Below are 25466 nucleotides of genomic sequence, written 5' to 3' on the forward strand. Positions count from 1 at the left end.
AGATACGTGATGGTTCTTCGATAGATCAGGTATAGAGTAACTAGAATAAAAAATGCCGAGTACATATTTTTATTTACACTATAGTTTCGAGATATAAAAAATTAATTCGTGACAGACATTTTTACAGGAGCTTCTATGTTATCCTGTTGAGTCATCCACGACGACTCGTTGAACTTTCTAGCGCGAGCTTCCAAAACCTGGTACGCGAAGTGATTCAGAAGGATTCCTTTCGGAAGCGCCACGCCTTGGAATCTGTATAAATTATCCGAATCCGTTAGCTTGTGGACAGCAGCGACCGTGCAACGCCCCACTAAATTGGTATTCCCTACCATCGGCCCTTTACTGATATCTATGTGATCGCCTACTCTATACAATGTAATTATATCGTCGTTGAGTTTCGCGATCTCTGGTATTTGTCGAGACTTGAACGGATTTTCTTGAAACATTTCCAACGCGATGTTTTTCGTGGTCTGTATCCTCTCGATAGGTAGCTCTTGATTCGCCAACTTCATGAATTGAGCGGACATAGCACGCAGTTCCTGATCCACGGGTTTCCAATCGGGTAACTCGAGATGTACGTCGTATATAAAACTCCCGGACGATATGCGCGGCACTGGGAAACTGTGCAAGTGAACCCCTATTTCTGGTTTAAACGAAGACTCTATCATAGCACCTAACAGGAACGAACAAGTTCGCCAAAACGCTTTGTTCACTATTTGATCAGGCGGACTCTGCAAATTTAGCAACTTCAATTTGCAATTAGATACTAAAGGTCTGTGCATGTCCCATGGTGTGTCGTCGACTAGAGCTAAAGCGGACACTTTCACGACACCTTCCGTGATGTGCTTCGCGCAATCGGCCGGAGTCGACAAACATTTGTTCATTACAAGAACAATTTCCTCTACGGGAGACTGATAAATAACTTCTATCTTTTCTATCCTTCCTAAGCTATTCTTATACTTCTTTTTCTCCTCGTCGAACAGGAAATTTCTCCTCTGCTTCGCTTCGACTTTTGATAGCGTGCTGTTGTACCTCGATTGTATATACGAAGCTTGCAATCTCAGCACATCGAAGCTGAAGCTTCTACACCTGAAACGAACATATGTAATATTTCATTGCAGACTTCAAGATTTAGTTCTTAATAAATAACTTGTATGCGTACCTTTGATACATGTTGAAGTATCAAATCAAAATTTTGTTGGAGAGATATACCTTATAAGCGAGTTACACCATAGAAGGGTGCTTCATGTATAGTCGATTTACCTTGCACCTTGTGGTTACCGGATTAAAAGACATCTAAAAACATACACCAGTTTGTTCGTCGATTAAAAAGATAGAAGTAGAACGCTATCTATCGTAACACTATGTATGTTACTAATACGTATAATATAATGCAGCTGTTTAATATCAATAAGTTGTACGTTATCGAAGCTACGAATAAAAGGTTATGGGCACATTTATAAGCTTTATTCGTACCTAAATTTATCGACCTTAATTGCAAACGAAGCTCATGACGTTTTGGTCCTTTCTGAGTACTTCTAAAATGACAGTAGATTCGATGTATTATTTTTCTCATTTAGATGAGTACAAGTTTTTATCGAAATTACAACAAAAGCCGCATTCGGAATCAACGTACCAACAACAATTGAGTTTAGTACTAAAGAGAGCCGCAAGGACCGTTCATACCTTTTTTAATTTTGCAAGGCGAACGCACGTGTGAATTATGATAATAGAACTTTTACTTCACCTACGAACAGCTATTATTTAGAGGATCAATCGCAAACATTCGTTGCGACATTAGTAATAATTAACGAATAATTCTATGTGATGAAGTAGATATAAACAAAAGCACGTGATCGTATTAGAAGAGTATCAATAAGAGCTTATTCTTCAGAAATTCATCAGAATTCATACTTATTTGATAATTAGACGTAATTGAAGGCAAATTTTTAACCTATATATAAATTTACGTACAAGTTTCCACCATTCGTGGCAAAACACCCAAATTTGTAGACGAATAATTCTTATTCCAACCACTAGATGGCACCATCATTATGTTTACATAATAAACAGGGAAATTTAAAATAAGAACAAATAGAATCCTATTTTCTTCTGTATAGAGAAAGCTTCAGCGTAGAAGTAAAGTAAAGAAATGCTGGAAATTTTATTTTACAGGTATCTTTTGCGTAGCACTTTATTTGAAAAGTAATAATAACCTCCGGACTAAATATGTTATCGCGTCGTTCATCTCGTTGCAGCTGATGTATCCTGAGTACTTTGTTCTCCTAACATTTCAGGAGGAACTGTTTCAGCGACTGATTCAACGGGTTTCTCTGTCAAATCATCCTCTTGCTTCCGCAGTGTGTAAGTTTTCGATGGCACCTCTTCCGGTGGCATCCAACTCGGTACAATCTTTCCATGTATCCGCCAAACACCGTATTCGTTGGACAAATGTTTCTCGAACACTACATAGTCCAATACATCTTTTCTTAATATCTCGCTACCCATTACTACCCTTCCGAATCTGTCGTAAATGCACAGGATCTAAAAAAAAAAAGACAACGAATCTCGTATGCAATACGAACACATGCATTATAGCGATAAGATTTGCAACGCCAAACCTGTTGAGTATGGAAACGGATGGTGATTTGGGCGAATAAATTCTCTTTTGTCAAGACACTTGTACACCTTGCATGGACAAGACGCGCTGGTTCTAATGATTCTAAGAACTGCCAGTGAATCGTCTTGTCCGTCATATTATGCATCATTTGCTACGATCGTATTACATTTATTAACATATTTACAATATAATTGTACTGAAATTATATATATTCTAAAACTTACAGGAAACGCAGTCTCCGTTACATATTGTATTAGTTTCTCTTCATCTTTCCTGAGGGCATAATAAATATATTACATTACTTAAAATTCATGTTACTAATAAGCTTTTATATACGAGACTTACGCGGCTAAAGCTTCATGTGCTTTTTTATAGATATCCATTGCTTGCTCTGTGAAGAGTTTAGTTGAAAAATTATCTTCGTATGATTTAATTTTATTAATAGCTAACATAGATTTGCCTTTTTTTTCTATAAATTCAAATTTCTGTTTTGCCCCCTAAATATACAAAATAGAACTTTAGAACAATTTCTTAGAATTTATACGCTACGATTATAGATGTATCGCGTACCTCTTTGGTAATGGTAGAAAATTTTCCATCACCTTCTGGAACAACGTACGATTCAAATATGTTAGGCGTACAAGAAACAAAGTTAGGTCGTTCGTTCCATATTCTTTGCGGTATTAAACCATATTTTTTCATTTCCGATCGTATTCTTTCCTTAGACATGTCTTCGGACTCATCAAAATTTAGAAGTTCAACTTTTATAAACTTTTCTCTTCTTTCTTTTTTAAACTTTGGATTCCAGTGCTTCTTTATGGTTCTAACTTGCTGAGAATTATCGCACGGAAAGTTGATAGGACTCAACATTAAAGGTAAATTATTCTGAAAAAAAGTATAGTTTATTCAACAACCAGAAAAAATTGCTTATCTTTCAATTCGCTATTCAAAATTTTACTCGTTTTTGGGATCAAATTCACCTGCATATACTTTCCAAAAATGCAAACGGCACTTCTGTATTGTGAAATCATCTTCGCGTGTGTATTTTAAAGTTGCATATAATAAAGAAGTTTGGATGTTTCGTTTCACGACTTAATTGTATTAAATTTTACACTTCCACTGTACATCATGTTTAGGTTATGTATCAAGAAGATTGTTGTACGATCAGTGCGCAGCAGCTCACTAAGCCGCTCTGTGAGCAGTTGAGCAGCGTCGGTGACGCCATCGGTGGCGAAACGCTCAAGTTTGTAGTGAAAATAGTTCCCAGCGTTGCCGCTAGATGGCGCCATCAATAGATTTACTTTATTTTTTATAAATGAATAATTAATGCGGTTCTATGTTTTATAATGCTGTCATATGATAGTTAAAGATGCAAATTTATTATTCCTATGGATAGTTATTTAATTTAGCAATAATTATCGAACCCTATGTTAGTGGCGCCATCTAGTGGCAACAGTGAGAACTACACACTTTGGCGTTTTCCCACCGATGGCGCCACTAGTTTTAATTTCAAATTATTGTCAAATTTTGTGTAATTTAGAATCTAAATATAACTATAGTTTTCTTTGCTCAGGGAAAATACTAATTTACTAATTAATTTACGAAAAATAAATTAAATCTATTCGTGGCGTTATCTAGCGGCAACAGTGGGAACTACTGTCACTACAAACTTGGGAGTTTTCCCACCGATGGCGCCACTGGTACAAATCTACCGAACTATACTAAATATTAGTATAGTTCACTGCTCCTGATGTTGCTCCGTTTGACAGGATAACAGAGAATCTGTGTTCGGTCATAATTTGTTATAATTGCACGATGTCAGCCATACATAGTAAGTCGCACGTTTTCTTGACCCTTCAACACCGATACGATATTCTACGCAAACTGGAAAGCGGTATATCACAGTCCGAATTAGCTAAGGAATACGGAGTCACCGACGTAACTATCCGCCGCATCAAGTCGAATGCTGTTCAGATACGTCAACAGTTTCATATACGTCAACCTATACAGATATCTGATGTCAATGACCAAGATAAATCACGATTGTCACAGTTCGACGAACTCGATGCTCGTCTGCACACGTGGTTCCTAAATCGACGAGCAATAGGCTTCATCGTCACTGATCTATTACTACAAAACAGAGCGAAGGAACTGAACCAAGAACTCTGTGGTCCATCGTCCTTCTCCGCCTCCAAAGGTTGGCTGTGGAGATTTAAACGTCGTCATGGTATTCGTTACTTCAAACACCACAGAGAGAGAACATCCGCCAATGCAGGAACTGCTGAGGAATTGTCTCAAATGTTCCTCAGGCGGCTGGAGGAGGAAAACATAAAGCTACAGAACGTGTATAACATGGACGAAACGGGATTACTGTGGAAGGCTGTCTCGCAAAGGTTGTTGGTCCACGCTGGGGAAAAAGCGATCCCTGGGAACAAAGCAAAAAAGGATAGAGTCACTGTTGGCCTCTGTGTTAATGCAACTGGAACGCACAAGCTTCCACCTATCTTTATCAACAGATACGAAAAACCGAGGGTTCTGAAGCATTGCAGAGACCAGTTGCCAGTAATTTTCAAGTCTCAGAAAAATGCTGTCATGGACAGGAATGTGTTTGCGGATTGGTTGAAAAACCATTTCAGGCCAGCTGTGAGAAAACAGCAGTTTGAAAAGGGTATTCGTGGCAAAGTGTTGCTGTTGCTATGTAATTCCGAATGTCATGCTCTTTCACCGGAAGATCAAACGCAGGACGATAATTTCGAGATAGTATTTTTTCCTGCAAATGAGGCATCCTACTTACAGCCAATGAGCCAAGGAATAATCGAGACAATGAAGAAATCTTACCGCCATCGCATGGTGAAGAAGATCTTGGAATGTCCTGGAGGAGTGGAAGAATTTTATAAGAATTATGATATTAAGGACTGCATTAGCATAGTCAACGAAGCGTGGATAGATGTAAAGCAGCTTGATATCTGTAAGTCCTGGGAGAAAATACTGGGAGACAAACCGATTATGGAATTAGAAGCTCTAGGAGACCGGGAGAGCTCTCCTGGTGCATCAAATATTATCGCTATCCCTGGAATAGTACAAACAATTGCGGATGAGAACATTCCCCAACAGGACATGGAGGAATCGTTCTCTAGCAGCAGCGAAGCTGACGATGATTTAGAATTGGAGGCCTCTGATCGTCGCTGCACCGAAGAAACGTGCCTCAGACGAGAGCTGTACATGGATAAAGTAGAAATAAACAGAATGTTCATGAATCTAGTCCTCTGGTCGAAAAAGCAACCAAAGTTCATTAAGACTCTGGTGCAGTCGTTAAAAAGTTTCCATGAATATACGCAGAGATGATGTAATTGTTACTCCAAAAACTAATTAAATTTTAATTAAAATATTTTCTTTGTATTCTTTGTCACCTATTTAAACTAATATCGTAGACGATATTATAAAATAATTATACGATAAATTATTTTATACAGTATATAATAAAATTGTCGATGGAAGTTCTTGTTATCGCCTTTATTAATTTCATAACTATGAATCAATAACAACAAATAATACTGTATAAAATGATGCAATGTAATGTCGCTATCGTCACGAATATTTAACGTTTATGAATCAGGCCCATGAACATTAGTACGTACTGGTATAACAGTATAATGTCAACATAAATTTGGACCGATGCAAATACAACTTCGTCTGGATATAACTCTATCCTCCGTCCACCCATAATCGTTTGCACATCGAAGTATAAATACTAAAAAAACACGACACTTATTTTCTTATCTTTGTACGCGATACAGAGCAAATATTCTATAGAGCAGAAATAATTTTGTATATTAACCAAAGATAGTAAGATCATTCCTATAATAGAGATCACTATGTGTAACACTCTTATGTAGGTAAACATCAATACTATCATCATCACGACGATACTAACGATCGAACCCAATCCAATGATCATCATGATTCCTGTTCTCATCGTTAAGTCGAACTGTAAAATTGTTATTGATCGTATAAAATTCGTTTAATGTTATCGTAGATTATTTGGTAAAAAGGTTGTAGAGGTAGATATACCTTTGCAAACGTTGCTAGTAGAGCTACCCCAAATGTAATTAACGTTGTCATACTCAACGCCATGAATATGATTTCGATCTCGTAAAAAGAAGACGCGAAAGCAGCTAAATACGACATTGCCAATGTCTGGAAATTACAAATTATTCAACGCTATTCGCTATTCTATTAACGTATTTACCGAATAATAAGAAGCATCCAATTAATCAGAAATCAGATTCAATCAAATGTCTCACCAATTTGCATAGCCATATGTAGTTATAAGGTGGTTTACGCCTAGCACGTTCAGAGAAAGATACGGCACAATATGAAATGGTAAAGCATACCCTGAGAAAAGAAACAATCGTCGCTATTAACATTCTCCCTGTATAATATTAGTAAATAATAACGAAATTTACATACAAAGCTATAATCCAAAAATACCAATGTATAATCATGAATTTTCTCGCGGCATCTCTAGAATACAAAAGAAAATTAACATTACACAGATGAACTAGACAGATACGATTGTAATGTGTAACTTATAACACTGACACGAAGAGAAAAAATGCTATGACGCAGGCTGTGAATAATAACTGAAGCGTTAGGATACAGAAGACTTTTCTAATAAACATTCTTCTCACGACTGGTTGTTTAAACTCTCCTACATAATCGGATTCATCTGCATCAGGCTCCATTGCCAACCTCTGTTGATGCTCGAGCCATGCTCTGTACAATTCTTCGTTCTCTCGTTCTCTCTCTGCTACCATTTCAGCCGTAACGTTAACAGTATATGGCCCCTAATAATAAAGAACATATTAGTAATATTTAAATGCTGTCCATTAGGATTTAAATATTACATTTTCACTGCTCACTGTTTGGATCTGTTGCCCTTCAAACAGAGGTGGCAACTGCGGAGGACCTGATATGAATCGTCGAGCCTGATGATCTCCTTGCATCGAGGAACTGACAATATACTATCAAAGGTTTAAAATGGTGATTAGGCACCGAACCTGGAGCACTGAACAAGTTAAGTGTTAAACGTATATATATATACGAAATTAAAACTTCCATTTTAATTGTCCATGTATAACTTTATAGTTCAAATCGATATTACTTTTTAATATTTACGATTAAGTAGAAAGTAATTGTCACTTTATCCTCCGTGTGTGTTTATTCTTGCCTCTTTCCATATTTTATTTATTTAAAATATTCATATAAACGTAAACGTCAAACATTCGTAAACAAACAAATGAACGTACAAATATTATCAACAACTGTTAAACGAGATAAGAGTTAACGTTTGTTATTGTTTACATAAGGAAAGTATTGCAAAGCAAATGTTAGTTTAATTTTCTTAATATAGTACATATCGTTTTGTACAAATAATATATAACACAATGCAGATATATTTTTCTTCAGTGACAACGTATTTTAAATAGTTCATTTGGTTTAAAGGTAATTCAAATTGTACAGTAACGTGTATGACCTATAAATCGTGGAAGATTCTTCCACTTTAATAATATATATATATATATATATATATATATATATATATTTAACTTACACGTTGTCTAACAATAGTTACGTGCTACCAACGATCGTGCAGACTGCTTCTAAGTACGCGCAATGCACAATATTAAAAATACGAATGTTATTATAATTAGTCTCGATATAATATATCATTTTATATGGTATATAAACCAAGTAACAAACTGTATAAAAGAATCTACAGTATCGTATGTGAAAACACACGAACTTACTATTCAATTTTGGTGATGTATATGTAAGAAAAATAATTATCGTATGCAATGTAAATAATAATAAATACGTTTAGAAATATTCTGTACGTATATGTACAATGGTAACACAGTTAGGCAGGTACATACAGAAGTTTAATCGAACTTAAGATGTGCGCATTCTCTCAGGTTTGCATTTTTACGTACAAGTATAAATACCGCTTTGATTTATATTCTATGAAACAACGTGGTAAAAAAAAAATCAAAAACAAATTATTATTCTACAATGACAGTAGAACTTAACAATCCACCACTGAAAGTCGTTCGAATGTACTAAAATTATGCTTCCTTAATTTATAATATCAAAGTTAAAGTCACCACTGTAATGAATTTGTAACAATTGTTTTCGAAATTATTGTGGAATTGCAGTTTACGATTAGTTACGACTTTCTATTGATCTCTACCTGTAACATCGTATATGAAAATAACGAAATATCTAAGTATCATTGCAACATTATTATCTCGAGCTCAAATACTCCATCATCTATGTAATACGCAATAACGTAATTATTGCTATTATACACGTTAATTGAAAATATAAGAAGTGATTTGTAAAGTCGGTGTTCACTGGTAGAAAATAGTGTTAGGCGATCAAAAATTTGAGAATTTTAAAAGCGAAATTAGTAGAATAATAAATATAAAACTATATACTGATCCTTCTCTACCTTCGGCTGACTCCGATTAATACATCAGTCTTGTGAGTAGTGTGTATAGAAAACTTTCATAATGTATAGAATTTGTTAAGTTTCCCTTTGCAAAGCTTAATATAAGTTTACAACGCCAGGCACTATTAGTTGCATTAACTGTATTTAAGTTAAAGTATCTATTGTACGTGTCATCTACTTCGATCCTTGCCTTTGCTGACATTATAATCCGGATTGATTGATCTGCTCCTTTATCTTATTGTATAAAAGCTGCGAAGACGACGAAAATATGTATCACTTATTACTTTTTATATATATTAAGTGAATAAATGATCATCTAAATTACTGACCTGTCTCGTATTGTGATCAGGTATTAAAATTACTCTCGATTGGCTTGCGCTACCAAATATGTTTCCGAACTTCTTTCTCTTACTGCTATCTTTTATAAAAATCTGAATTCCTCTATCGACTATTTTCGGCGACTCGCTAATGTCCTGCCACGTGTAAGTCCAATCCACCTAAGAAATTATGTTAAAAAAATATCGAGAAATATCGATAGAAGCGATATTAAAATTATACTAACCCGCCATCCGCCGAATAAATCGCTGTGTTCTATGTACGCTATTCTCTTGTCGGTAAGCAATACAACATCCTTGATAATGTATACGTGGTAAAAATATATGTCGGTGTTTGCGTATTTCCCTTTCTCCAGTTCCTGCAGACACGATTACGTAGTAAAATGGCTTGAAATTAATTAACTTTATAATAAATAACGCTTACATTTAAAATCTTGTGTCCCTCGGCTTCTTCTCGTATAAATGGTCTAACTAAATTGTCTGGTTGGAAAAATCTAGGTGGTCTTACTCTTTTTGCCTCTTCGTTCAACTCAGTCGCGCTAAAAGAATCGATAATAATTGTAATTACTGACACAAGGTTGTAATAATTAATTTTTGTGTACCGTTTCACTGCTCCGAGTGATCCGCTCGCGAAGTCTATAACACCAGCGGTTGGCCTGGTGACGAGACCAACGACACCCTTTCCAAAGCCTTTGAAGAAACCTTCTACTCCTTCTTCCTTAGCACCCGATATAGGCTTCATTACTACGCCAGTTACACCGTCGAACACACCCTAGAGCGATGTACACGATGAACGATACATTTCCCTTTTAAGAGAATTTTCTAATTTTATTCTGCAATCTAACGTACCATCACCAAACCTTTTCCACTACGAGCAAGACCTTCCTGTAAGTTGGCGGGTTGCTTGTTGAGTTGCTCTTGTCGCTTTCTTTGGTAATCTTTGTCGAAAGTTAAAGCAGCTATGCCCTTGCCTGGAATAAAAATGAAAATAAATTTATTTAAATCACCTTTAAAGATTAAGATAATATAGTTGGAAGATGTACCCATTGCTCCAGTTATTTTAGAAACTGCTCCAGCCATTCCTCCGACCGTGTGACCCAACATGCTCTTCACGCCAAATAGTAGGCCTTCGGCGAATTCTCCAGGTCCTTGTATAGCACCTTGGAAAGGTTCGTAAAACAAATCCTCGATACCTTTCATGGTACCGACGACGAGGCCATAGGGATTGCCTATCACGTCGAGTCCCAACACGAGGACGTATACTTGCTTGATCGCTTGCCCTACGTAATGCATCGTTGCTTCGGAAATTAGTTGCTTATTGGTCATGAAAACATAATCTCTTTCGAAATACGCTAATCTGCGAAGACAAAGAGAAATATAATAAGGGGTTAAATCTGGGTTAATCGAATTAGAAATGTAAGTACGAATTACTTGAAAACAATGTCGTTAATGTCGGTTAAAGTGACACCAATTCCTTGCAATAACACATTTAATACTTGAGGTACCGCGGAGGGGCCGCTATTACTGCCAGCCATCGAAAAACTTATGTGAATCTGAAAGGAGTAAACAAAATGCTTTCGAAAATGTTGGGAACCATTGGTTTCGAGTGTAAAAAGCAAACCTTCAACGGCGAGAAATGAAGTAAATCGAAGAAATTCTTCTGTTCCGCTGTAGTGATTAAACTGACGTGGTACATTAAAGGCTCGTCCACCAATTTCATGTCCAGTTTAAATAATTCGCTCTAAAATATAAAAGTGAATTTAATGTTTCAGTATTCCATTCAGTATTCCAGACAATTCGCGCACATAATACACCTTACCGCTTCCGCGTCGTTCATTTCGTTCGTTTCGAACAGCCCCATTATCGCGTTAATAAATAAGATATCCACTTTTACGTGGAATTCTTGAATGAGAACTTTAAAATATTGAAACTGTTGAACGCTGCTGTGCTCTAACAAGCGTTTAACCATACTGAGCTCAGCGAATGGTTTCATTACTGTAACAAAACAGGAATATTTTTGGCAAATTCCTTGAAGTACTGTTTTAATCGACAAACTTACCGATACTTTGCGTGACACTCTTCGGAGGCGGAACTGGAGCTAATATAACTGGGAAAACACAATCCGAAAGTTGATTGTCGATTTGAAGTCTGTTGATTTTTGCATGCAACTGCACTTGATGCGCCGAGGTTCTATACTGTAACCATAGGCCAGTTTGAAACGTGCGTCGCAGAAATCTGTGGTGCGGTTTAAACATTTCCATGTTCAAATAGTCGACCTGCAATGAATCGTTCTTATAGTAGATACAATATCGATCGAAACACCTGATGTTTCTTACCTCCAATTTTGGTTCAAGCATTACTCTGTGCGATAGGTTCTTTCCTATTTGTACTTCTCGTATATAGTTTTGGTAGCCTTCTTCGATGATGTTTACCTCTCTTATACTTATGCCACGCCAACGATGAGAGGGGGATTTGCTCGTTTCCCATATAATGCCGGAGCTGTACAATAAAAACCGTTAAAACTACGATAAAATAGTCATCGTGAATTAGTATCAGCGTATCAACGATCTACCTAGCTATGCACATGTACAATAATTCCGATCTCGTTATATTGTTAACAAGCGAAAGTCCAATTCCATGAATACTCAGCGTTACTTCTTGTTCTATGACTTCGAGATCACCGAGTAGCTGACAGTCTTCCGCGATTTTCATGTTCGCCGTGAACAAAAGTATTCGTTGGGGACCATCCAAAAACGATACGTAAAACACTTCTTCCTCGAGATCTGGTAATTGAAAAGTGCCTAGAATGTCCTAGAAAAATACAACTTCTAGTAGCGCCGAGTATCACATTCTAAAATCGTCCTAAACATCAAATTTCTACCTTTCGTACAGTATCTTCGATTTCTTTCTTATTACTATCTTCCCATACTAACTTTCGCGGACCTGCTGGGTTCTCCCACGTGTAAAACATTCTATTAAACGACTGCACGGATCTGAAAAGTAATTAAGATTCTTATAGACATTAGTATAATTTTAAACAGAGTTCTGCGAGTTTCTCAAAAAATAAATTGTACCTGACGTTCAATGAACCTTTTTCCCAAAATTGAATAGTGTGCGAGGTGTGATTAATAATTAGGGCTGGAGCATTTCCATAAGTATATGCAGAAAGAGAAATGTAAATTCCTCCTTCGCTTATTTGGATATCCACGTTGATCCCTCCATACTGTTGAACAAATTTGGATATTGTTCACACTTGCGAACGTTCAGTTTAATTTTGATAAAACATTCTATAGAGACGAACCTTGTTATCTAATTTTAGTAAAGTTGTATGACTATCCGTATAAACGAACGGCGGTGTTTTCTCGGGTTCGCTTGCAACCTTGGCTCTCAAGGTCTTCTGTTCGCTCTCAGAACGAGGCCAGAGAGCGGTGCATTCACCAGGTGGTACCTATAAATAGTAATAAATACAACACAAAAGTAATAAATACAATGTTTTGTCGTAAATATAAAATTCACAACTATTTTACTTCTTGCATACCTTCATCATGGGATCAGCTGGTCTGTCACCCTCTTGACACTCCATCAAAAAATTGGAATTATTTATAAGGACATAATACGGAGTAAACGTAATTTGTTTCGTTAAAGAATTGTAGGTCAATTGATTGTGAACTCCGATCTGCAATGCGTAAAAGTTATTGTTTCTTAACATTGTGTTTAAAACGCAATATTATATTAATTATATAGCGACCTGGTACGTCAATCCGTTGTATCTGCAAACGACTACTCCCTGGCTTCCTGCAACATCTATCGAGAATTTCTCAGACCATTCGCCGTCTTCCACTCTGATCATTGCCTTCTTTTTACCGAAGAATACTTTGGAACGAAACGAGAATAATATCGGTCCTTTAAAGTTTTCAGGATGATACAATACGTTCAAATAGTCATCACCTCCCTGAAAACATTCGTAGAATGAAACTTCAGAATGAAAATCAGCATCTTGTGAAAATATTTTGCGTGTGACGTGCAACCAATATACAATTGACTTTAATATTTCCACATGTGTACAACATTGTTCAATTAGAACAACAATATTATACGATACACTATTACGCAAACAATTACAATGAACATCAGTTTGCCAACACCAGATAACTTTATTCCTGAAAATTCGCTCGAACTTATGAGCATATATCTTTTCAGCTTTCGTCTTTCTTTCTTTTTTTATGGAAAGAAAATAAATTTGTTTCAAGTTTCATGTACATTACTTGCTGTATTTATTTACAAGCTTTGCGGTATTAGATTCTTGCAATATTTCTAGCAATCCGTGACCGTAATGATCATGCCTTAAATATAGAATTAAATAAATATACATTGCATCGAATAAAATGTATACACGTGTATGTACTGCAGAATTAGAGGATAAGCGATAGTTGTTTATTTTCAACATGTAAAAGTATGCGTAATGTTGCAAGATTATAGCGATGCAGCGTTGGAAGCGAACCGATAAAATAAATTCAACGCGAACGAAATCCAATTATCGGAGAATTATGGATAATTTATCGTAATTATGCGTAGCGGGTGATCATTGTTTCCTTAGCAATGAAATATCGATGTATTTTGTTAGTAAAGAAGCAACGACCGCAATGTGAAACAGAGTTAGTGCCTCAACGAATTTAAACACATATGATTCATCCAATTTGATGAATTGTATTAAGACTTGACTCCAAAGTATAATGAGATTAAACCAACATCACCAATATAAAATGAAAGTAATGTATCACCGAACGTGCTTTCTTCTTCCTGTATTCTACGCGTTGCCGACGGGGTTTCATGACACAAACCAAACTCTGAAAGATACCTTTTTATGTATTCTTAAAAATCGTTGATAACGAAATTAGTTATTCCCAAATATATGAAAGCTGTGTAAAATGTACGGTTCCACCCATGAGCGTTACGATCGATATGATAAGATTCAACATGCCGCTATCGTTACATCAAAGAGCGAAAAATTTGAGTTCAACTCAAATAATAATTACAAAATTAAAAATGATCGTTTCTCGAATCGAAATGAAATACACTTTTCAAAATAATTCCAATCTATACAGTTCTTAAATTAAACCGTTAGCAACGACTACATTTTTTTTTTTTTTTTAGCATGTATTACGTTCATAGCAGGAAAGTATACTGTAACATGAAATCACTACCTTGATCGGACTCGAGTGTTCTTTAGAACCCTTACTTGATTTCTGTAAAATAATTTATTAAGTGAGTGGTGAATAAAATCGTACAGGAATTCAACAATTTGCAACATTATACTACTTTCAGCATGCACGATACAACACAATTCTTACATATTGCGCAAAATAACGAACTCAAGCGTCGCTACTAAATAGCTAATACAAATTAACAGCACCGTTACGATTGTTATTCTAATAAAATAAATTGGAACATTTTATACTGATGTTGCAAAATTGTAAACGGAATACCTCTAGTGTATCATTAGGATATTTTTAAATATCTTATTACCTTAACAAGGTTTGTTTAATACTTTGTAACTGATCTATTAAAATATTATGTATAATATACGAAACGCTATTCTACGAAAATGAAACTTACTGCGGGATACGTTTATACAAAAATAAAAAAGATATACAAGTATGACAATAAGCGAGATGTACATTAAAGCTGGACAGGCTGTAAATGAACATTATAAAAAATTATTATCGTATCGTTACTTACTCTGTAAGACAACATTAGACCTGTTTTATTCAACATCCAAAATGGACAATACAATGCCATGACGATAGATCCATGTTTGTACGATGTATGCATTCCTAAGTCCAACACGACCTTTTGCGCGCTGTCGAAAGATTCGAAGGACCAAACTGAAAATTCGGGCGGATTCGCTATTATTTCGCCTCGACAGGACCAATCCTTTTCTAAGTAATTTGGTAACTGTAACGATACGATTACACATAAAACAGAAGTTGAACGAGTTCTATAAATACGAAAATAGTCGTAGGCCTGATTATAACTCGCTCACCTTTATGATTATATGAGAATTCCCAGGATCAATTGTAGGTATTTGATAAGACATGCTTGCTTCTAAAAGCTTCTCTTGAACGGCTCCAGGTAAACATACAATAATATCGATAGGCAAGAAATTCTTGAAATACACGGATGGATACAAGTGAACGTTGTAAATGGTACTTGCCATCGTGTGTCGGCTAGTATTTTCAAAGTAAACTTGCTCTATTTCACCTACAACCTGTAAACGTTGTAGCAGTTTGTTAAAATCCTTTAAATCTCTTCCTAAACGCCTGCATTATTTTTTCTTCTACTACGTTACTCTATTCTTCATACAACGATCTAAAGTGGTATACAGTACTCTCAACATTACAGCATAACAATAACATTCATTATACGTAACACGAATGAAATATAAAATACGTGCAATAAACATATTATAATGAACACTAATGTAAATATGGTCTATGTCGATTTCTTAAAGTAAAAAAATGATTGCGTTTAGTACACAAATGATTTAACTCTTTCGTTTTATGTTTGTCTGTTATCGATACATGTTATTAGTATAACACAGCTAGCGATTGTACTACGGTATTGTTTATTGCATTCACATTTAATATAATATCAACTATCTAACAGCGATAATGAAAATGCATATCTGTTCGATATCCAACGTACACTAGATGACAAACCTCTCTCAAACTAATTAGAATAACGGCAGTACCTGAATAGGTGCTTCCAGATATTTTGGGTGTTCTGAGGATAAAGTTTTGAAGCAAAGATGCTTGACGTGATCAACGAAACGACAGAATATGGATCGCCAGTTAATAGCATTCAATAATAAGCCAATATTGTTATCATTATATAAAATACTACCAACCACAATCATCACGAAAAATATCTAAAAATAAAAACTGCTGCTTATGGAAGTATGTAGGTGTTCCAACAAAACCTTTCATTATAAAGTTAAAATTAATTATCTGGTTCACTGTATCACCGCTGAATATATAGAGAACGTGGTACGTTTAAACGCACGGAGTGATACTTGTGCCATGTATTATACAGTGTAACATTTTCCGTAAAAAGGATAGAAATACAGAAAAAAATAAACGTGTCAGCTAAACTTCAACAGATTTGAATAACAAACGCGCGTAATTGAACTAATTACCTTTATATAAAATGGTTCAACGACTTCTTGTTTCGTTCGACTTTCGCATTTTAAAAGTTTGGTCATAGAGACAGTTTTTTGGAGATCTTTCCATACGAATGGTTCGATCGAAACCATGTACCTATACACAAATTAGATGTATTTGTAAATGATAATTAAATTACGAAAGAAAGTTTAATCGTAAATATATTAATTACTTTTCGACGCTGAAAAACAGCCAATTCGTTGGAGTGTATACAGCGTCTAACGGAAGATTTAATTTGCTGTCGGGCGCGACGGTGCCCACGCATTCGACTTCGTTCCCGCGTTTAGTCATATAATATACGGATATCGGTTCGCTGAAATGATTATGCACCTGAAACAAATTAAAATAGTATGAAAAAACCATCGGAGAAAATGTCGAAGCCAGTAATAAAACTATAACTTTACCTGAAGGATGCTTCTGAGAGTAACAATGGTACTTCCTTCGTCGACTACAACGTCGGAGACGATGCCCCACTCCTCGGAACTTTCTTTTCGATATCTCAAGGAAAAGAACCTCTTATCAGCTCTTAATACGGGTATAGCCAGAGTACCTCCAATTTCTTTGAACTTGAAGAAATTATACGATATTATGTTGATACTAAAAAATGTAACATTGATACGATATCCAAGTGTATTACCGAAATAATGAACTTGTCGTCTTCTCTTTCTTCTATCGATTCAGTTTTCACTTGGTCGAGCAAAGGTATATCAGTTTTTGTTGTCTTCGGAGCGAGCTCTATCGACGCTCCAGATTCAAGAATCACTTCCATATACGCAACCGCGCTATCATTCGTCATTTTTGACCCGTCATCGAAGACCTACGGCAATTCTTTGTTTGTGAACATTTTACTAACCATAACTTTAATTTTGTAATCTCGAGAGGTTAATGCAAGACCTTAAAGTGGCTGCGTTCCAAATCTAAAACGATCGCCAAACCAGTCTCGTTTTTGAGTACATAGGGCGAGAGACTTTTCGGTGTTCCTTTTTCGCTGGCTTCCATTGCGGACGAAAACGCGTTGCCGAGTTGTTTGAGGACGTCCAGACAAGTTTTCGTTACGGTTATTTCCAAGTTTTCCTGGCATCGTAAATATTCGATTAGAATAGCGAACGTATTAATTATAATTTTTCTTATCAACTTACAGTAGATATTATGTCGATAGACATTTTAGCAGTTTGATGTAATTCTTCCGGTTCGCTATCGGAAGTCGGGCTCATTATGCTCGCTCCTCTGGAATCCACCATCACTTCGTTAAATTGAATCTAGAGGACAAAGTTATAATTGAATTGAAGTTATAAAAGTTACTAACATCAACGGATAATTCGAGATTATAACAGCGAACGCGTTACTTTAGTTTTGAGTTCCCACGGCGTTGAAATTCGTTTGCCGTTTCTGGTTCCCTCTATGGGCTCGATCAATGGTTCCCACAATGCTAGACGACTGTTATAATATGCCATAATCAACGACATTGTACCCTCTATGCTCATCTAAAAACATTTATCAATTAATAAATAGATAAGAAAATATACTTAGTTACTTTAACGTTTCTTACGGATTTCGAGCTCCAATCGTTAACGTTACTTTGAAACCCAATATGAAGCAGAAGCATAGGTAACGTTTTATTGCCGACACCTGCTTCCAACGTGAATAAAATTGTTGGCGCGGAAATGATCGCCAACTCTGGTTTGTAGAGCGTAACATCTCCGCGATCGGTAAACATAAAATCTTCTACAGCTTCTACTCCTACTTCTATAAAATGAAAGAGTAATACGTGAGTTCTTTCGTTTTCAACTAAATTCATTTGAAATTATTTATACTAGAGAATCCGATTGACCTGTTTTTAAAAACCAAAAGTCGCTCTCCTCGTACGGAGTTATAATCCATAATCCTTTATGATTTGGCTCAGAAATCACGACTTCCTCGTCCTTTACTTCCGTTTTCGTAGCAGTATGAACTACTTTATTCAATATTTCTATGACACCTGTAAATATTCATAAAGGTTAAAGGTTAAAGGTTTCTACTTCGACTCTTGCTTTTTAACTCATTAAATTACCTGGGGAAACTGATACATGAATATCGGTGCAACAAATATCGATGTGAAGTCCTTTTTCATCCGGTGTAGAACCCGCTACGCTAATACTGCACGGCCTTAGAACCTTCGGAAAATTTACACCTTAATATCTTGTATCATTGATATGTAAAATAGAATTTTTTACCTGATATATCCAATCGCTTCTCTTCTGCGGATTATATATACCAGCTAAAATCGACAAGTCCTTTATGGAACCCGATATTACTTGATGTTCCCCTATCAAGCGTACTTTTAATAACAGCTCGGTCTTAAAATACAGTATTAACACAATATGAATAACGTGACACGTGAAATTTCTAATCGAATCATCATCAAATAGATATTTATTACATTTAATATGATGCAATTCGAGTCTATGTCGTCCATGTCTTCGAGGAGAATGATATCTGGTTTCTCGATGTGTAGATTAATCGTGAACATTTTTTTACTCGGTGCGGCTTGAGTTTGTTTCCTTTTCGTCGTTGGATCGTTGTAATTCTTCGGAACATTTTGCGACGCTGCTTTATTCGACGGCGTTTCTTCTATAGCGAAGAAGTCCTTTACTTTCATTAAGTAATCGAGAGATACGATTATGCTGAAGGAGAAGACTCTAATATCCACTGCAAATATAGAGTTATGTAGTAAAGTAAAAAAGTAAGAATTTAAAATACAGAACGAAACTTACCGAACATGTCGTTCGAACTTTGTCTAATAGTCATGTCCAACATGCTGCGAACAGACTTGGATTCTTCTTCGATATCATCCATAGAAGGTACTGCTGTCGTTCGTTCCATAATTCTGATAAGAGAGCCTTGTCTATTTTGACGCGTGTCGTCCAATGTGCAGTTCATAAGAAGGATCGAGGTTGCCATTAATCCATCCGCGAATATTCTACTTTTCAATGCGAAATGAGTCAAGCAGAATTTCGCCAATCCATTCTCTGGTAGATGCAGAAGAGAACTTTGCGATCGAAGCTGTAAATTATTTTGACATTTCTACATGTATACCGTAACGCAAATATAAATAAGAAACTACAAAGAGTACCATTTTTGACCCTCCAGTGTATAAACTGATCACAAGACTGTCCATAACGAACTCCAATTTAATAGACGTGTGAACGTTTACTTGTTCTTGAGAGTCTGTATCTTCCGAGTTTCTTACAGGTGCCCCTTCGAATTTGTCTAATCAAACAAAAATATAATATAATATAACTGAACGTAAAACTACTACATAAACGTTTCAACGTACCAGATTGATGATGTTGTAAAACTTCTACTTCGAGTTTCTTCTCGGTTTGACCAACAGTTTGCACAGCTTTCGTATCTTCGGCTGTTTCGCCTAAATTTTCTTCCAATACTTTCAACGCGGTCACGTAATCTTCTTTGCTTATTAACACATTTATTTTATTTAACCTTCCGGACATATCGATGTCTGGTATAGCGGTGAACCAAGCAGTCGATAAATTTCGTTTGATAAGCAACGTGAAGCTAACCGGTTCCAACAGCAATATTTCATTTTCCACTGCGAACTGTTCCATGTTCAACTTCACCCTATCGTAAGAATGATAATATAATATTAAGGAGAAACTGGTGGAGGAATATCGTAGACAACTTCGATTTTGAAATCTACATATTATTACCTGGATAACTTCAAGTTTTGCAATTCAATTTTCATTTCGTCGACGACAGGGTAATCTTCGCTTTCGTTGGTAACTTCTAGCTTTTTAAAAATATTACATATGGTAAGGTTACCCATGTCCAATGTTAAACAATGGTTGCTCTTTGAATGCATCGGAACATATATAACTGGAGCCTTGATCTTTACTGCGAGTCCGATACGGGCTGCACTTTCCTGGACGTCTTTGATGTTCGTCCTCGCGGCCTCAGCGGCCGCCGCTGAGGCGTCCTTTATAGCTTGTTGAGCAGCTTGGAAATTATTCAGAAAACTCATTATGCTAGTGACGAACATATTTAGAAAGACGATACGATAACATCCCATTACGACAGTGATAGACATGTTATTCTTATCGACGTCCGATGGTTCGATATTGTACATTGTAGCTTGGATTTGTAAAGATTCTGTATCTTCTGTCACCGACAGAATGTCTCTATAATCTGAAGCAGCGTTAAGATCCGTAATACTGATGGAGGATAGATTAACGTTCGCTTGAGAGTAAGAAGTCTTCATTATAAATCCAGCGGTGATACCACCGATATAGAACGCAGAGATTTCTCTACAATCGCTAACAAGCTTCATGCATATAGTCCCAACTTTCGCCTGAACCTTTAAATCTATGTGCTCGATCGTTGTTCTTCTTCGACGAGGCGTCGTCGTTCTGATCTTTTGTTTCTGAAGCTGTTCTTTAAAGAACGCGGAGGTTTCTTCTTGAATAGAAGTCAAACGACTCGGTCGCGGACGCAGACGACGTTCTTTCTCGATCATACTAGTCGTTATAGCGTTCATTTGATCCTGCATGTAAGTTGCGAACTGAAGTACGCTTATAAGAGCTTCCTGATGAAGCAACAAGTCCAACGTCGTAAATTCCAACTTCAATAATTTGATAACAGAACCGTGCTTCGTTGCGAATTCTGGTGATCGTTTATTTACGTTTATGTACTGTACCGTTATCAGATACTCGTCTTTGCCAGACGACATGGGAGTGTTCACCATAAATATTTCTGTATCGTTATAGTGCTGTTTCACTTGAACGCCACCTAATCTCAGCAATATTTCTTGATCGTACGTTCGTTGCACCATTTCTGCTTCCAACTGCAACACCTCGAGTTTCATAAACGGGGTTATTACGCCGTCTCTTTGAGACGAGACCAACAGCGTAAATTCTTTCATTTCGAATTTCATTTCCAAGTCGGTTGTTTGCTTAACCGGGACAGTTGCCTCTTTCTTTTTCTCGGAGATGCTAGAAATCGTGCTCAGCTCTTTCAACAGAGACAACTGAGAAACGGATTTGCTGAGTGAAACTTTCCGAAGATCCGCGGATTGGTCTTCTTGTGGAAATGGGATACTCTGAGCTATAGAAAGAGCTTGCAACAAGCGATTGTCGGTTATATTGATTACAACTGACGGCAATTGACCGATAAGTCTGAGTTTTGGAAGAAGAGGATCGTCTGTGATCAAGCATTTGTGAAATTGGATCTCGAGCGATGTCGGTTGCAGTAGCATCATATTATCGTCTACTTTAGATACAACTGTGCGCCATTCCTCTCCCGGTAGCGAAACTAATACTTGAAAATCGACTATTTTTAAAACGAATTTGTCGTAACTGTGCTCTCTAAGATGCAGCAATACATCCTCCTCGCTTTTACCCATGCTGATCAACTCTTTAACAGTCACGCCCGACCTACCATCTTTTTCTTTCTCTAAGGAATGCATTTTCAGACTACCGAGGTTTACTACTAGCAGAGATTTTGTATCGTCGAAGAACCCATCGTGCGGAATGATTATTTGGGACGCCTGCATGTCGACCTGTATATCCAATACCGAGTGTTTTTGGATAGCATGCTCCAAACCTAGAGCCGACATTTCCTTCAAGCCTTCCAACTGTTCCGCGGCGGCTGCTTGAAGTTGACTCAACGTCGACGAGTTTTGTACTTTGAACAAATTTACTAATTCTATTACGGTATGTGCGTCGTAAATAATATCCACGGACGTCGATCTCACTATCACGCGATCGCCGCACAGTTTATCGAGAGGATTCTTTTCGTACGATACGGATAATAAAACAGAATCGGCGCTGTGCTCGTGAGAATTGAAAAGCGACGGAACGTGTTCGTCTTGCTTCGTTCCTAAAAGTTTCATTTCATTGATGGATGCTGTAACTAAAACGCCGTTGGCAGACGGTCTCGACTTGAAGCACGCTTGAACAGCGTGGAGCTGAAGATCCAAAATACACGGATGTTCTTTAGTCATGTCTAAGAATATAATTTGAAGTTCGTGTAAGAGAAATCGGGTATCAATCATTTCGTATGTTTCGGGATAATGGGCTGGCGCGGTGTTTTCTTGGTAATCGATCGCTCTGTATAACTTTTCTTTTTCTTGCGGCGTCATTGCCTGTTCGAATTTCCGCATTATCGCAGCGGCCGAGTTTAAATCTTCCGTATCTTCCGTTTGCGAACCGGACCATAGAAATCCAAACCAGCCTCGCTTCGCTTTCAAGTTTTTTTCTTTTTCTGCCAACCTTTCCACTTCCATTTCGATTTGTTGTCTAATGATAACCAAATTGAAGATGTCTAGTTTCTTTTCGCAATTCGTGAGAGAGTCTTCTATTTCTTGTGCAACTTTCTTACTCGTTAATTTTGTTTGGTACACGTTAGCATATTCGCGACAAAGATCCCTGTGTTGTTTCATATGATTCCAATTCCAATTCCTACGATTTCTACGCACGGTTTCCTCTAATATGCAAGTATACGCAAAGCGCCACCTGAAAGTTACGATACGTTATCAAACGTGTCGTTTATCCTACGATGGAATTATTGCTATAATGATATCATTTATAATAGTTTATTACCATTCTTTATAGTGTCCTCTATATGATGTAAGATTTGGTCTGTACTTTCTATACGGTGCAGCTTTCTGAGCTTGGTCCAACCCTTCGCCCAAATGAACCAGTGTTTGATATTGCTTTTTCGCCAAGCCGATCCTCAATTTCTGCATTTCTAAATCTAACCACACCTTGGGAATAGTATAATTACTCCCATCAGTCTCTGGTTTTGGATTTAACTTTAATTTTGCGTTAACATTTATTGGACCCAATACTAAGGAAACCAGAAACAATTGTGTAGTTACTCTGTGGTATATTATATTAGTATTATTATTAATTATGCTTACAGTATTGGTACCCAGGTGGATTGTAATCTATAGTCGCGATACCGCTGTAAAAAAGATCCGAATAGTTTGAGTGTGTGCCACTACTAAATTGTTCTACAGTTGTATTAAGATATACAGCTAAACCATCCAGTGTACATAACTGAAAAAACATTTTTTATTCCAAATACTATCGGGATTCGTCTATAATACATTTACTAGTTCTGTTCACCTTGTAAATTTGCGGAATGGCGTACATGTCTTTTAAATTGCCATTCGTCTTCCAAGAATCTGTGCAACTTTCTAAGATAAATTTATTGAGAGTAAAACCGACCGAAAATGGATGATCTTTAAACGAAACATGATCTTCGTATCTCACGTGAATACGTTTAATTTCGACATGAATATTCTTTATCATACGGGCGATGAGCTTTTCGATCATGGAATCATCTAACTTTTCTTGCACTGTAAAAGATCAGTAGAATATTACACGTTAAAAATACATGTGATCTTAAATGTAAAATTATATAATGATTTACATTTAGTATCAGCTAATTGTTTTCTTTTCTCAACTCTCGCGAGTTCTGCCCGCTTAGTTTCCAGCTGTACTTTCGCTTCTTTCTCTGCATCGTATACAACCTGGCTTGTAGGTACTATAAGCACAAATAATTCCTCTACCACTGCGTCGATTTGACCATTCCACATATCCTTGAAGGGTATTTTCAATATAAGTTTTCCTATGGGAAATGCAAAGTATACTCTATATTCAACATTGTAATTTTTTGGGTAAACAAACATAGATAATATATAAACCTAATCTTCCATATTCCAATCTGATAGGCAGGTCTAACACATCTAAGGCAGTTTCTTTTATTAATAGATCCGTTAATACAACATCACCTAGAAACAAAAGTTATTCAATGAATAATCATAAATGTGTACACGATACTTTATCGTGTATATATAACGGATGTCATACAGATAAAGACCACGATGATAATATAAATAGAAGATGATGTCACATCGATGTACTAATAATAATACATCCATGTACATATGCGAAACGTGTTAAGTAAGAAATTATTTTAAATATCAGGGGCTTCGTCAAACTTGCAATTAAAGGTAAAAGATATACGGAATATCGCATTGTCACACGTGTTCAGGATTTCTACAGAATATTCAAAAGATTTAACGATGCATACCTCCCCATAAACTGAGTTTTAATTGCGTGTAGTCCAAATTTTGAATATATTCTCCCAGCACCTTGTTCAGGAGCTCTGCGACGATCGATTCAAAAACCATTGTTGATTTTTATTCCCTGCCAGATGAGTTGTATAAAATTGATAAGCACGAAAACGACCAACAAGGATTCAACATTTGTTATGGTTAAACCGCGACCGATTGACGCATCAAAAGTAAAATCGATCGGTAGAAAAAAAATACCGCATAACCTCAAAAGATGAAATATATATATATCGTGTAATTAGAATCGTCCACTACGTAATCCTAATCATAGCGATTCATTTACTACATAATTATTGTCATTGTTCGTTTTATCGATATAAATTATTCACCAAACACACTATCGAAAACTTTCATCGAATTATTTAAGAATCATTGATTACACCAGATTGTTACTGATAGTCATCGTATCGCTGTTAAAATGACATCGTATCAAAGTGTAATATTGTCGATGACGCGTATATTTAATTTCACAAACTCCACCTTCACATTCTAGCTGCTTGCAACCACTTGACCAGGCGTGCACCAACGTACACACTGCAATGCACTATAGTATAGTGATTATACTTGATTATACTCGTGGGTGTAGACGTATATTTCCCATATCCGAACGCTATACTACCCATGATAATGATAACGCACGTTTTAC

At 36.5% G+C, this 25466-nt stretch overlaps 5 protein-coding genes across 11 annotated transcripts; 1 reads left to right on the top strand and 4 right to left on the bottom strand.

Moving 5' to 3' along the window:
- Positions 1 to 53: 53 nt before the first annotated feature.
- Positions 54 to 1941, bottom strand: LOC128888224 (39S ribosomal protein L39, mitochondrial). Of its 3 annotated transcripts, none has more exons than XM_054144944.1 (4): positions 1687 to 1941; positions 1477 to 1538; positions 1163 to 1296; positions 54 to 1089 (listed from the first exon to the last, which is right to left on the bottom strand). In XM_054144944.1, exons 3-4 carry the CDS (start codon positions 1171 to 1173, stop codon positions 102 to 104), a joined length of 999 nt encoding a protein of 332 aa, XP_054000919.1. In that variant the 5' UTR covers positions 1174 to 1296; positions 1477 to 1538; positions 1687 to 1941; the 3' UTR covers positions 54 to 101. The 3 variants fall into 3 exon arrangements, with proteins under 3 accessions (XP_054000919.1, XP_054000910.1, XP_054000905.1); XM_054144935.1 differs by having other exon boundaries at positions 1637 to 1941; XM_054144930.1 differs by lacking the exon at positions 1687 to 1941 and having other exon boundaries at positions 1477 to 1630.
- A 199-nt stretch (positions 1942 to 2140) lies between these two features.
- Positions 2141 to 3786, bottom strand: LOC128888215 (probable 39S ribosomal protein L45, mitochondrial). Its single transcript, XM_054144919.1, has 6 exons — positions 3601 to 3786; positions 3191 to 3505; positions 2966 to 3117; positions 2845 to 2893; positions 2622 to 2771; positions 2141 to 2544 (listed from the first exon to the last, which is right to left on the bottom strand). Exons 1-6 carry the CDS (start codon positions 3649 to 3651, stop codon positions 2245 to 2247), a joined length of 1017 nt encoding a protein of 338 aa, XP_054000894.1. The 5' UTR covers positions 3652 to 3786; the 3' UTR covers positions 2141 to 2244.
- Positions 3787 to 4435: 649 nt separating this feature from the next.
- On the top strand, positions 4436 to 5965 carry LOC128894600 (jerky protein homolog-like). The gene has a single exon (XM_054156442.1). The coding sequence runs from the start codon at positions 4436 to 4438 to the stop codon at positions 5963 to 5965; it is 1530 nt and encodes a 509-aa protein (XP_054012417.1).
- A 153-nt stretch (positions 5966 to 6118) lies between these two features.
- LOC128894059 (protein lifeguard 3-like) lies at positions 6119 to 7695 on the bottom strand. Of its 2 annotated transcripts, none has more exons than XM_054155504.1 (7): positions 7543 to 7695; positions 7223 to 7467; positions 7091 to 7144; positions 6925 to 7015; positions 6692 to 6817; positions 6459 to 6608; positions 6119 to 6371 (listed from the first exon to the last, which is right to left on the bottom strand). In XM_054155504.1, the coding sequence occupies exons 1-7, from the start codon at positions 7624 to 7626 to the stop codon at positions 6219 to 6221; spliced, it is 903 nt and encodes a 300-aa protein (XP_054011479.1). In that variant the 5' UTR covers positions 7627 to 7695; the 3' UTR covers positions 6119 to 6218. The 2 variants fall into 2 exon arrangements, with proteins under 2 accessions (XP_054011479.1, XP_054011469.1); XM_054155494.1 differs by having other exon boundaries at positions 7528 to 7695.
- A 363-nt stretch (positions 7696 to 8058) lies between these two features.
- On the bottom strand, positions 8059 to 25396 carry LOC128894031 (intermembrane lipid transfer protein Vps13). 4 transcript variants are annotated; one of them, XM_054155432.1, is made up of 45 exons: positions 24778 to 25396; positions 24389 to 24475; positions 24115 to 24312; positions 23808 to 24040; positions 23600 to 23738; positions 23280 to 23526; positions 20394 to 23192; positions 20003 to 20304; positions 19799 to 19935; positions 19440 to 19728; positions 19106 to 19374; positions 18900 to 19022; positions 18737 to 18839; positions 18518 to 18664; positions 18236 to 18432; positions 18033 to 18170; positions 17826 to 17945; positions 17581 to 17760; positions 17324 to 17503; positions 17091 to 17252; positions 16859 to 17016; positions 16662 to 16782; positions 16218 to 16394; positions 15510 to 15734; positions 15206 to 15421; positions 14671 to 14712; positions 14248 to 14313; positions 13215 to 13418; positions 13005 to 13142; positions 12768 to 12914; positions 12541 to 12689; positions 12348 to 12459; positions 12039 to 12277; positions 11803 to 11965; positions 11526 to 11742; positions 11286 to 11461; positions 11088 to 11207; positions 10898 to 11019; positions 10510 to 10823; positions 10316 to 10437; positions 10069 to 10238; positions 9891 to 10005; positions 9694 to 9825; positions 9461 to 9628; positions 8059 to 9380 (listed from the first exon to the last, which is right to left on the bottom strand). In XM_054155432.1, exons 1-45 carry the CDS (start codon positions 24875 to 24877, stop codon positions 9333 to 9335), a joined length of 10011 nt encoding a protein of 3336 aa, XP_054011407.1. In that variant the 5' UTR covers positions 24878 to 25396; the 3' UTR covers positions 8059 to 9332. The 4 variants fall into 4 exon arrangements, with proteins under 4 accessions (XP_054011407.1, XP_054011432.1, XP_054011415.1 ...); XM_054155457.1 differs by lacking the exon at positions 16218 to 16394; XM_054155440.1 differs by lacking the exon at positions 14248 to 14313.
- Between the last annotated feature and the right edge of the window lie 70 nt (positions 25397 to 25466).

Source organism: Hylaeus anthracinus, unplaced genomic scaffold (genome assembly GCF_026225885.1).
Source record: "Hylaeus anthracinus isolate JK02 unplaced genomic scaffold, UHH_iyHylAnth1.0_haploid 0, whole genome shotgun sequence".
Lineage (NCBI taxonomy): Eukaryota > Metazoa > Arthropoda > Insecta > Hymenoptera > Colletidae > Hylaeus > Hylaeus anthracinus.

Coding starts and splice junctions, on each gene's coding strand:
- LOC128894031 (XM_054155432.1), bottom strand. CDS start 24,877: ATGGTTTTTGAATCGATCGTCGCAGAGCTCCTGAACAAGGTGCTGGGA. Junction 19,375..19,439: donor AAGTTCGAACGACATGTTCG/GTAAGTTTCGTT, acceptor CTATATTTGCAG/TGGATATTAGAGTCTTCTCC. Junction 9,629..9,693: donor ATTTATTCGGCGGATGGCGG/GTTAGTATAATT, acceptor ATAATTTCTTAG/GTGGATTGGACTTACACGTG.
- LOC128894059 (XM_054155494.1), bottom strand. CDS start 7,626: ATGCAAGGAGATCATCAGGCTCGACGATTCATATCAGGTCCTCCGCAG. Junction 7,016..7,090: donor TATTTTTGGATTATAGCTTT/GTATGTAAATTT, acceptor TTCTTTTCTCAG/GGTATGCTTTACCATTTCAT. Junction 6,609..6,691: donor TACTAGCAACGTTTGCAAAG/GTATATCTACCT, acceptor ACAATTTTACAG/TTCGACTTAACGATGAGAAC.
- LOC128888215 (XM_054144919.1), bottom strand. CDS start 3,651: ATGATTTCACAATACAGAAGTGCCGTTTGCATTTTTGGAAAGTATATG. Junction 3,506..3,600: donor TTTTTGGAAAGTATATGCAG/GTGAATTTGATC, acceptor ACTTTTTTTCAG/AATAATTTACCTTTAATGTT. Junction 2,894..2,965: donor GCACATGAAGCTTTAGCCGC/GTAAGTCTCGTA, acceptor TTATGCCCTCAG/GAAAGATGAAGAGAAACTAA.
- LOC128894600 (XM_054156442.1), top strand. CDS start 4,436: ATGTCAGCCATACATAGTAAGTCGCACGTTTTCTTGACCCTTCAACAC.